This window comes from Mesocricetus auratus, unplaced genomic scaffold (assembly GCF_017639785.1).
Source record: "Mesocricetus auratus isolate SY011 unplaced genomic scaffold, BCM_Maur_2.0 Super-Scaffold_100030, whole genome shotgun sequence".
Lineage (NCBI taxonomy): Eukaryota > Metazoa > Chordata > Mammalia > Rodentia > Cricetidae > Mesocricetus > Mesocricetus auratus.
Genome location: NW_024429211.1, coordinates 480191 through 492751, shown reverse-complemented (window position 1 = coordinate 492751; position 12561 = coordinate 480191). Strand labels below are relative to the sequence as shown.

General features: G+C 39.5%; 1 protein-coding gene across 6 annotated transcripts in view; it reads right to left on the bottom strand.

Moving 5' to 3' along the window:
• Positions 1 to 6075: 6075 nt before the first annotated feature.
• The window catches only part of LOC101843738 (UDP-N-acetylglucosamine--peptide N-acetylglucosaminyltransferase 110 kDa subunit), a 31429-nt gene continuing 24943 nt past the window's right edge, over positions 6076 to 12561 (bottom strand). For all 6 annotated transcript variants that reach the window (XM_040733318.1, XM_040733317.1, XM_040733320.1 and 3 more), the window contains 2 exons: positions 11583 to 11689; positions 6076 to 10603 (listed from right to left, as the gene is read on the bottom strand). In XM_040733318.1, the coding sequence (XP_040589252.1) occupies positions 7391 to 10531 (3141 nt within the window). In that variant the 5' untranslated portion in view covers positions 10532 to 10603; positions 11583 to 11689 and the 3' untranslated portion in view covers positions 6076 to 7390. The remainder of the gene's footprint in view (positions 10604 to 11582; positions 11690 to 12561) is intronic.

The following is a 12561-nucleotide window of genomic DNA, read 5'->3' as shown; positions in this document are numbered from 1 at the left end:
TCTCTCTCTCTGTGTGAGTGCGTGTGTTTGTGTGTTTGTGTGTGTGTGTCAATCCCAGCTCCCTCTCCTTCCCCTCCTATATCCACTCTGATCCCCAGGGAGGATGAGGCACTCCATGGTGGATCTCCAGTGACTGCCTTTTCATCCAGGGCAGGGCTTAGGCCCTCCCTAAGTAGTTCTGGCTGAGAGATCATCCCTCATTGTGGCATGGGTACTCAAAGTCTATTTGTACACCCGGGATTATTACTACCCAAGACACCATAGATTACGTAGGCCTCCTCACTGCCACCCACCTTCAGGGAGTCAGGGTCAGGTCAATGATTTCCATAGAATCTGGGGTCGAAGAGCTCCCTCTTGTTCAGGTCAACTGTTTCTGTGCATTAAACCAGCCCAGTCTTAACTCTTTGCCCATCAGTTCTTCTTTTCTGACACTGGATTCATGGAGTTCAATTCAGTGTTTGTCTGTGGGTATCTGCCTCTGCTTTCATCAGTCACTGGAAATATAAAACACATAATAAGGAGATTTAGAAAGTAAGATTTTGGCAGAAGAATAGGATTTGGTGAAGCATTTGAAATGAAGATGACTGAAACTCACTGTGAAAATGTATGAAAACATGGTATTTGTGAAGAAAGATTAATCTAAGTAGAAGAAAGTACTCAAAAAAACTCAGGTCATACACGAAAATGGAATTTCATTAATTTCAATGGAAGGTAATGCCTAGAATCCTAAAAAGGTCACTAATTTTCTACTGCAAAATTAACACATCTGGCCTGGGGAGATGGTTCAGAATATTGGAGCATGGCCTGGTCTTGCATAGATTCTGAGTCCAATGGCACACAAGCTCATGGTATCTCACAAACATCTATGAGATCTGGTACTCTCTTCTGACATGATGACATACACATTGGCAGGACACTGTGTGCATGGATACTAAAAGTCTTTAAAAAGTTTAAGTTAATAAATCAATGTATATTTGACATGAAAAGTAAGTAACAGATAAATATAGCCACTTCACAGAACATTTGTTAGAAACTTTGCTCAGGAAAGTTAGTGGAGAACATGAACAGTAGGTGCATCTGACACTAAAGATATCAACTACATATAGGTAGAAAAAACAACATGTCATGTCTACAGAAATATTAAGACCTGTACAAAATATATGCATCTAAGACTGTGGCCAGAAAACATGCTAATGCACAGAAACATAAAAAAATTTCAGGGTGGTTCATACATGAAAATATTGATAAAATATTAATGAAAAATTAAGGCACGAAGTTACTCAAATTACAATATTACCCAATAGATGTCATGTCTATGTCTTCAACATAGCTTCTCAGGAAAAGGCAGAGAAGGATGTCCTCCAAGGCTGACACCTACAGCTGAAATTACCTCCTAGAAACCAGTGGCAGATAGAGCGGGAACAATGATCAAACTGGACAAGACCAGATTGGTGAAATGCACAAAAACCACTGACCTGAATGAGGTGTAGCTCATGGAACCAAGACAGATAGCTGAGAGGCCAGCATGTGACTGAACTGAACTCCTAGAAACCAGTGGCAGAGAGGGAAGAACAGTGATCAAACTGGTGAAGACCGGGTTGGTGAAACTCACAAAACCACTGACCTGAATGAGGGGTAACTCATGGAACCCAGACAGATACCTGAGAGGCCAGGATGTGACTGATCCTGAACCCCCATATGTGGGTGTCAGTGAGGAGGTCTCGGTATTCTTTGGGGCCCCAGGTAATAGATCCCTATTTATCCCTGGCATCAAAATGGACTTTGGGAGCACATACCACATGGAGGGAAGCTCTCTCTACGCCTGATGACATTGGTGAGGACTTAGCCACTGCACCGGGATAAAATGACAGACTTTGAAGATCTCCCATGAGTGGCCTCAAAGTCCCTAGAGAATGGAGTTGGGATTGGGGTGGTGGTTGGGTAGGAAGGTGAGGACCAGAGTGACAGGGAGCTGGGATTGACATGTGAAGCAAGCTTTTCTCAAATTAAAAAAAAAAGTTTAAAATAAAATGTGTGATATGTATACATACATACAATCAGTAAAACACTTTCATATGATCAATGACATCTAAATATAGTTTAAAATACCCAATTTGTAGATCATACTTATTGATAATATTATAAATCATATATTGGGTGCAGTTGGTATTCAGGTTTCCTTATGGGTCATTCCTTTTTGTCTTAATAAACAAAATAACTATAACACTTGTAGACATCACACAGATCTTGTATAATGAAATTATTCTGAACAGGAGAACGAAACCAAATTTCTGTTTTAAAACACAGGCACACATACACATATTCATATGAATAGAAAACTATCTCGGCTAAGTTGGGGTCCAAAAATATCACTTAACTAATCATACACGTTTCCAAAATATATGCAAGGTAAAATATGTCTCATAAGTTTTAATACAAGCGGATAATACAGGAAAATTGGATTCCCATTCATATAACACATTTTGTAGTCATTTGTTTGTGTATTTAGGACTTTGTCAGTGTTTGTATGTGTGGTATGTGTGTGTCTGTGTGTGGGTGTGTACATGTGTAAAATACATGAATTTAAAATAGAGGCAATAAACTGCTTCTTCTTTAGCCGATGAGTTTTGGGGGACTACAGATGGAATTCAGATACATGCAGAATCTGTAATTTCAACCCAGCAATAGTTATTTTTCAGGGAAGCTGCAGAACTGGAATACTGCAATAATAATGGAAGATAGAAATTAAAGGTTTTAATTAAAGGTTTTATTTATGACTTTCACATTTCAAATATAATAAATGTTTACATATGGTAATGAAATAATAATACTTATGGCAAATCAAAAATCTGACTCGAAATACATATATATATATCTTTCACAAAAGTCTTTCATAACTTTATTAAGCTTTAGTGATTATACCAACTGAGTCATATAAAGAACTATTATTTTGGAATATATGCTGTAAAAGAATTAGGAAAATGAGGTTCCCACTTTCAAAAATATCTATAATTTATGCAGATATACTTGAACTGCATTATATGTCAAAACACATGTAGTATGCTCTCTCTTAGAAGGTACACAACCTCACCAGAGTCATCGGTTTGTTAGCCTCATTATATGGTAAAGATGAACAGGGAATCAAGACTTGGTAGATTTCTGCTGCCCTTATCTCCATAACCTGACCTTATGTGAAAACTACTGGGTTATTCTATGTAGGCCAGAAGATGCAGTCCTCCCCTTATCTGTAGAAAAGGAATAACTCCTAGAGACTCATATTAAAAGGGTTATTGATTCTCTTCACCAGTGGAGGATCTTAAGTTTGAAACCCTCATCATGAATGTCGAAACTACATGGAGGACAATAGCAATTTTACTCAGCACGTGGTACTGCCCAAACTGACATGTACAAAAAAGATGAACATTAGAAACGTGTATCTGAGTGTACAACACAATGAGTACTGGATATGCATGATAATTCACCTGACCATGGCCTTTCTCTGTTTCCAATTCTACCACTTTGTAAAAGCTAATCCCATTCTCCATAGCACATTCACTCAAGTTCCATGATGAAGGGAGACTTACAGATACTTGGACATGAAACATTCAACAATAATTGAGTAACTTTTTAGAAATCCAAGTAGAGTCATTGGAACTTTGTTGTGCAATCCAGATAGCCTTCTTCACTAGGTGCTGTGAACAGAAACAAGGAAAGTGAAAAGAAAAGACAGAAAATGGAATTTACTTGGTCACTGTCTACAATTGTCTACAGACAAAACAATCTAGTGGTGCGGAGAGGCTAAACATCTCTCTGTCTTCACAGGCCTTCCTGTCTATTCACCAGAAAGCTTCCATTTCTGTCTGGGCATTCTGATTATGACTCTGGGCTGATAATTACAGCATCATGCTGACTCTTCAATTTCCCTGTGTCAGTTTCACAAACGCTATAATTATATTCATAATGTATAGCACTGGGTTAGACCATTTTTCCTTTTACAGTGTACTTAACATGCTAGGATTAAATAAAGAGATGTGGTGTCAACACCTTTTCACACAAAACTCCAAGATAGCGTGGAGTGTATGGCAATGTCATAAATGTAAAGAAATAATTTAAGGGATATTTTAGAAAACCAGTTATAACCCAGTGGGGTGGAAGAAACAGAGCAGACAGCTTCTTACAGACACAGCAATACTGATGCACATGTAAACTCGCAAAGACGCTGGCGAGAAACACAGGACTGCACAGAACCAAGCCAGATAGCTTCCTAACAGTGAGAAGAGGAAGGGAAAATGATTCGCTATCTCTAAGCAATAAGGTATTTCCAACTGAAAGCTACATAAAAAGAAAAAACCAATATTTTCCACCTCATTTTCACTGTGTAAACAAACTACACTAATGAAAGCACCATACCCAGAAAGAGTTCCCCAAACTGAAACAAAATTATTTGCTTTCCACAAAATTATATGTACATACATTCCTTTTTTTTGTTTCTCAGATTGGTCTTGGTAGTTTTGATTTGCTTTCTTTTACTTTTTTATTATTACTGTGGTGTTGCTTATATTATTTTAAGGGTGTTCTGTGATTTCATTTGTCTCTGAATATAGATCAATTTTTCAGTTGTTTTTCCATTGATTTTTCTATTTCTGTTTCTATACTATCATGTATTGTTTAAATTATTTGTTTGCCTATGAATTTTCTAAAGAGAGTAACTAAAAATGTTTGGAGTTAATTGGGTGAGGAGGTGGACAGAACCTATGAGATGCAGGAGAAACCATGATCAGAAGAGGAGGCACAAAAAATATTTTACTCATTTTAAGGTAAAGTATGCTTATAAAATTTTCTCCCTTGTTCTTACTGAGCATGATATATCCACTGAAGAGAGAGAAAATCAGGATTTCATGAATATATATGCTGTAATAAAGACTTGTCAAGAACTTAACTATAGTAAATAAATTCTAACATACACTGGAAATATAAAGCCTCACTACAAACTGTTTGATGAAATGTAAAGGTTGCACATAATGCTGCCTTGTTTATTTGTTCTTTGTATATTCTAAGGATTTTTGTTTTTTGTTTTGTTTTATTTTCTGAAGCATGATTGAAATGTTTTACTTTTTCAAATAAAGCAGTGAATAATAGCAAAAAAACATAAATTAGTTTCTAGTAATATCTACAACTATCGGTATTAAAGCTTTTACAGACATGTTACCTGGAGTGAAAGCCTGTTACAATAAGCATAGCTTCAACCAGAGTGGCTACTTTTCATGCCAGAAAAACGTTCATCCTTATAGGGGGAATTACGTGCTATGTAAAATGGCCACAGATTTAGCCACACTAGAATTCTATTATCCAAGCCCACATTTAGTAGTTCAGTGAATTCTGAAAATCAGTTTACCTGTAACCATGCTGGCAACTTTTATCTGATATTTACTCAGTTAAAAATAAATTAAGAAATCAAGGGAGAGGAGGACATGGTTAAGCAGGTAATTTGAGTTGAGGGAAGACTAGAGGAAGCAGAATGAGAGATACCATAATAGAGGGAGCCATTCAAGGTTTGAGGGTTGATATGGCACTAGTGAGGACTCCAGATAATTAGAAGGATGACATCAACTGGCAAACTAAGCAGAAGTGGTGAGACTACTTTAAATGCCCCTCCCTAATAATAATTTTGATGACTATCTTACATATCATCTTGAACTTCCATCCGGTGAGAGACAGAAGCAGAGGCAGACACGCACAGATAAACACTGAACTGAACCCCGAGAACCAATTGACACAGAGGGAGGAGTGATGAGAAAAGTGTTCAAGACTGGGCTGGTGAATCCCAGAGAAACAGCTAACCTGAACAAGGGTGAGCTCTTGAACCCCAGACTGATGGTTGACAGGCCAGCATAGGACTGATCCAGACCCCCTAAATGCTTGTGTCAGTGAGGACACTCAGGCAGTCTATGAGATTTCAGAATAACAAATGCACTTTGGGGACCCCTTCCCACAATGAAGGATCCTTTCTCAATATGGACTAGAGAGTCTAAGTACAGTAAGCAAAGCAGAAAAACATAGTCATGTGTTAGCTTGTTTGTTTAAGCCTCAAGCATTTATTGAAACGCATTTTTATCACCAAGAATTCAAGCTCCAGGAGGATACATAAAGTCTAACTTGTACTATAAACCAAGTAGGGACATAAATTCAGTACTACCATGACTGAATCCATAGACTTAGAGATTATGTCCAGAACATATACACTAAAACACTTTGAAAACTAACTGCATGTATAGAGATGGTCCTGCAGAGCTTTTACCTCTAAATCTGTCGGTGAACATTATTTAATGTACTAGAGATAACAGCAACTTACTAATCAAATATTTGAATACATATACATACCTGGGATTTCATTTCTTCTGAAACAAATAGGAAGAACAGGACTCACTTTAAAAAAAACAACAAACTTGAAAAAGGACAGTAAACATCGGATCACACTATCACCTTTGGAAGGAGCATAGAGGGGCAGACAAGGGCTTAAACACTAGTGAAATAGGTAAAAATTAGACAAAAAATGATCTACATTACAAACAATCACAGTACCACAACTCTGCCCATTATTATTAATATTCAACCCTTACAATTTATATTTGGCACCAGATGGTGTGTTTAAGAGAAACACTCTCTGATGTTTGAAACAACACTTGGTTTTGTTAGCAGTAACAGGAGAATTTCTAAAGGGAGGTTGTGGAAAAGAAATAGGAAAGAGATTGAAAAACCTTGAGTCACTAAATCAACAAAAAAGCACTGAAAGCAGCAAGCATTAAGTCAGACACTAAAATGCCTGATATAGCCTCAAGTGGTTTAAAAAACTTATAAAAAGAATACAGCAGCAGGGTCACTGTTACCATGGCTGACTTCAGACACTAAAACAGGAAGCGAAATCTTAGTTTAAAACCTTGTCTTCCAAGAATCAAAATCACTTCACATGAGTTTAAAAATAACTGAAAGCAAACATTTTTAAAACTTCCAATACCCAAAATATACGGAAAACAAGGATCAGAAGACTCAAGCAATCCATGGAATCACAAAAGAGCTGGACAATCTCTGTCACCCTCCACACACATTAAGAATCCCATGGAATACCAAGGGAGACCAGACCATCCAGACCTCCGCACAATGCTTGCTGCAAAACTCTACAGAGATTCCTTGTGAAATCGCAGTTTCTTAGCTCTTGTGTCTCCCTATCAAGCAGGAAGCAAGCCTAGCTGTGCAACTGTATTATCGTTATATATCACCGATCTGCTACACGGTACTGTACAGACAAGCACAAGGCATGTTATATAGTTCCCTTTCCCACAGAAGGTCAAGGCTCAGGTACAGGGGTAATTGTCCTGTGCACAGTCTTTTTTCAGACTGTCGCAGTGACTTTAGCAGGCTTCATCATGTGGACAGGTTTGTTGCCAGCTGCATAATGCTCCCACATCTGCAGATAGAGTCGCTCTAATTCCATTGTGTATTGTATGGTGTTGAACAGAGGGCTGCATAGTCTCTGTTTCCAGACTTTGCCACGGATTTTACTCAGGTATTCCAGATCAGTTCCCAATTTCACAGCTATGTCTTCATATTCTTGTCTGCTTTTAGCAATGAGTTCAAGACATCCTAGGCAAGTGAGCTGAGAGGCTGCAACCCGAGAGGCAAGTGTCTCTCCTGGCATAGTCACCATGGGTGTTCCTGCCCAGAGAACATCCATCCCTGTAGTGTGCCCATTACACAAGGGAGTGTCCAGGCAGATATCAGCCAGCTGACCTCTCCTGACATGCTCCTCTTTAGGAGCCACGGGTGAAAAAATTATACGGTTCTGGGGAAGGCCCATATTTTGCGCATATTGTTGAATATTGGGTTCTCCTGCTGCTGGAAAACGCAACAGCCAAAGCACGCTATTAGGTACACGCTTCAGAATATTTGCCCACATCTGCAGGGTAGAAGGGTCAATTTTATATAACTGATTAAAGTTACAGTACACAATGGCATCTTCTGGTAGCCCATACTGGGAACGGGTGGTTACAATAATGGTACGGGGAACCTCCTCTCCAGTTGCAGCCTTATTACTGATCTGTGTAGTTGCCAGTCCATTGCTAATACTGAATCCATTAATTGTTATCTGAATCTGTCCTCTGTTAACCATTTCAATAACTGCTTCTGCAATCGTGCTCATGGGAATGACAGGCATATCAAGAGCTGTGTTACTGCTGTCTCCATTGTCACCTCCATCAGGACATTTCATCTTGACAATCTTCACATCTGGTAGACTATCAAGAAATGCTTTGAGATCGATGCCATTCAGAACTATGCGATTGTCATAAATGTGCCCATTGGATTTAAAATCAATGACTGCTTTTTTCTTCAGTTGAGGGAACATGTTAACATGATCGCCAATGAAAAACGTATGGGGCATGTAAGCCAGTTTCTCAGAATACTGCTCTGCAACTTCAGCTGGGGAAGTTTCCTGATCAGTGATGATATAATCCATGAAGAGTGCACCACTAGTCCCAGGGTATCCAAGCCACATCGCCTGAATAGGAGCTGGCCTGAGAGCGAACAGCTCATTACGAGCACCCTTGGTATACCCATTCATATTTACAAGGATGTGAATTCCATCCTGGTGGATTCGGTCAGCTGCTTTTCCACTGCATGGAATCTGAGAAAGATCGATGAAATGATTGGCTTCTGCCATCACCTTCACTCGGAAGTTTGTTCCGTCATCTGGGCTCAGAGCATAGCAGAATACCTCAAACTTATCAGGATTGTGCATGCCTGGAATAGACTGCATAAGGTGAGAAGTAGGGTGATTCCCAAAGTCAGAACTCACATATCCTACACGCAATCGTCCATCACTGAGTTTCAGATCCTTTGGGTGTTTATATGGTGGTTTATGAAGGACAGTAATCTTATCCATGCAGAGATTCCCATACCTCTCTGCAATAGCCTTCCTGAAGCCGTGGGAAAGAGGATACAACATGCTGTGATGAGGATGTACAGAAGGCAGCCTATTCTTCTCTAGCTGATCGGCCACAATACTAACCAATTTCTTCATTCGCTCATCATAGTCTGTCCAGTCACAGACAATCTGCAAGCAATGAGCCAAGTTACAATAGGCATCAGGAAAGTCAGGCTTAAGTTTCAGAGCTGTGCGGTAAGAAGCTATTGCTTCTGGGATATTCCCTGAATCCTTGTGAACAGAAGCCAGATTTCTGTGTGCATCTGCAAAGGCAGGATTAATCTGAATGGCACGAGTATAACACTGCAAAGCTCCCTGAACATCCTGCATCTCCCTTAGAGTGTTTCCCATATTAGAGTAAGCATCGGCAAATGTAGGACTGATTCTGATGGCTTCCTTATAATGCGTCAGTGCTTCCTGCAGCTTGCCCTGCTGTTGCAGCACACTTGCTAAATTGGAATGTGCAGCAGCAAACTCTGGGAAGATTTCTAATGCTCTGCGATATAGGCGGACAGCCTCTTCGGTATTGCCCTGTTCCCGTTTGATATTGGCGAGGTTATTCAGAGAGTCTGCATGGGTAGGACACAGACGAAGAGCTGTGTTATAACAATCTTCTGCTTCAGCAACACTGCCCTTCTCTTTGAGAGCATTTGCTAGGTTGCAGTAAGCATCGGGGAAATGCGGCTGCAGTTCTATAGCTCGCCTGGAGGTATCGATAGCCAAGTCGATTAGGCCTTGCTCATAGTACACACAAGCCAGGTTGCCATGCACCACCGCATGATTCGGGCTCAAACTTAAGGCGCGAAGATAAGCTGCAACAGCTCTGTCAAAAATGCGTGCTTCTTTCAAGACATTTCCTAAATTGATATGAGCATCTAGAAAATTTGGGTCAAGGGTGACAGCCTTTTCAAAGTGATGGATTGCCAGCCAAACCTCCCCTTGTGCGTTGAAAACATAGCCGAGGTTACTCCAAGCTACTGCAAAGTTTGGTTGCATCTCAATTGCTTTCAAATAACATGCCTTGGCTTCTTCCAAGCGACCCAGGGCTTTGAACAGGGTCCCCAGGTCACTGCGAACACAGTACAAATCAGGATTGAACTGAAGAGCAGAGACAGAAGCTTGTACTGCTCCTTCCATGTCACCTGCTGCTACCAAGGCTGCTGCCAGGTTAATATAGCCATCAGTGAAATCAGGCTTGAGACGTAAAGCATGTCGATAATGCTCAATTGCTTCTTGCAACTGCCCTCTTTCCTTGTACACATTCCCCAAATTCGAATAGGCTTCTGCTAGAAGGGGATTCTGTTTAATTGCCATGGTGCTAAAGTGAGCAGATCTGTCCAGCCTTCGACATTGGAAATGTATAGATGACAGTAATAAAAGGGCACCAGTATTATCAGGCTGTTGCCTCCAGAGCTGCATGCAGTGTCTCTCAGCAGCCTCGAAATCTCCTGCCTGATATTCGCGATGGGCCAACTCTGCTAAGCCTTGGTGGGAATGCATACGTTTCGTTGATTCTGTGCTGTCGGAAGCGTTGCCCCCGGAAGACGCCATCTGGAGCTTCTTGAGATAGAGCAAGAAGCAGGTAACTGACTTCCACTGCTGCCACTACTGGCAAGAATATTTCTGGAAGTAGCAGAAAAAGGGCAGCAGCCGTATCAGTGTTTAAGAAGGCTTAAGGGGCAGCAGCAGATACTGGAGTCGAATCTTGGGAAATCTTGTTAAACATCTACCTCTCACTGTCTTGAAATGCCAGGATTGGTTTTTAAACAGACCACCTACGCTGTACTTGTAACAGAACACATGGCGTCCTGATATACTTTAATGTTTCAAGCTGAACCAGATCTCCTACCAACTCATCTCTTGGGCTTAGAAACAGAAACCATTTTTAGTGTTTCCTGATTAACAAAATTATTGAAAATCATAACCTCAAAGAATATTGATTACAACTGGATATTCTGCTCATATCTTATTCTCAAGCAGAATGGCTGTAACAGCACATAAATGACAAGCTGCTATCTGAAAATTCTTTGTATATGGGTCCCCTGGGTGGGCCTCACCAGGGTTGTAGAAGTTCATGAATCTTATGCTTGTCAATGAGAACGAACTGTGATCTAATACACAGCTAGTCAATGCATCCTCCATACCACTAAAGTCACAGTAGGTTTGTGTATTGTATGTGTTCCTTAAATATTAGTATTACCACTCTCTGTCATATTCCTCTGTGACAAGTGTGATAGCCTGTATGTTTGTGTGTCTGGTTGCCTCTTCAGAGGTAGAATCCATACCATAATCTTTGTGATATATGGGTTAATAATCAAAATAAAACTCTCCAACATATAGAAAGTATGACATTGTTATGTATGGAAGTAGCACATGTGCAGATCTTTAGAAGACATGACTTCTGAATACAAACTATATTTTTGCTGCCTTTTTGAAAAGACCTAACCTGGTGTAAATGAAGAACTCAGTAATCAAGAAATGTACTTATCTCTAATATCTTCAGCAAATTCCAAAATATAATTAGACATAAAGTTCAATCTAAATGTCTACATGAGTAATCCACAATCCAAATGAAATGTGGAAGCAGTTGGTTTTACAATACCATAAGCTCAGGGAAGAGGTCTCCTCCAATGTCAGTTTCTCAAGATGCAGAAAGGAAGCATGGTTGTAGTTTTTGAATGCAACTTCATTAAACAGCACAGTCAGACTCTGTATCAGAAAAAAGTGATATAAATTAATGAACATCATAGGAATAAATGTCAGTTTTCTTAAAGATATGAACATGTGTTTAAGAGTACAAATAACATGCAATTACAGTTTTAGTATCACAATTTATTGACTTTGAGAAGGCAATAAACAAATAAAAAATATAAATATGAAAACGTCAATGATTCTCAAAGCTCTTCAGAGATTAATAGTTTCCTATTAAAGTCAGGGAGTGGTGATTTTTGCCTTTAACGTCAGCACATAATAGGCAGAGGCTGTTATTCAAAGAACAACTTGAACCAATTCTTGTCAAAGTATTCTATTCAATAGAAGCAGAAGGGTCTTTGCCAAACTCTTTCTAAGAGGCTTTAATAACCTTGATCCCCAAGCCACACAAAGACACAACTAAGAAAGAAAACTTCAGACCAATATCCCTCATGAATATTGATGCAAAAATACTCAATAAAATACTGGCAAATCGGATCAAAGAACACATCAAACAATCATTCACCACATAAAGTAGGTTTCATCCCAGGGATGCAGGGATGGATCAACATATGAAAATCCATCAATGTAATCCACCATATAAACAAGCTGAAAAACAAAAATCACATGATCATCTCAGTAGATGCTGAAAAAGCCTTGACAAAATCCAACACCCCTTCATGATAAAGGTCTTGGAGAGATCTGGGATAACAGGGAAATACTTAAACATAATAAAAACTATATACAGTAAACCAACAGCCAACTAAATGGACAGAAACTCAACACAATTCCTCTAAAATCAGGAACAAGACAAGGTTGTCCACTCTCTCCATACCTTTTCAATATTGTACTTGAATTTCTAGCCAGAGCCATATGACACCAAAAGGGAA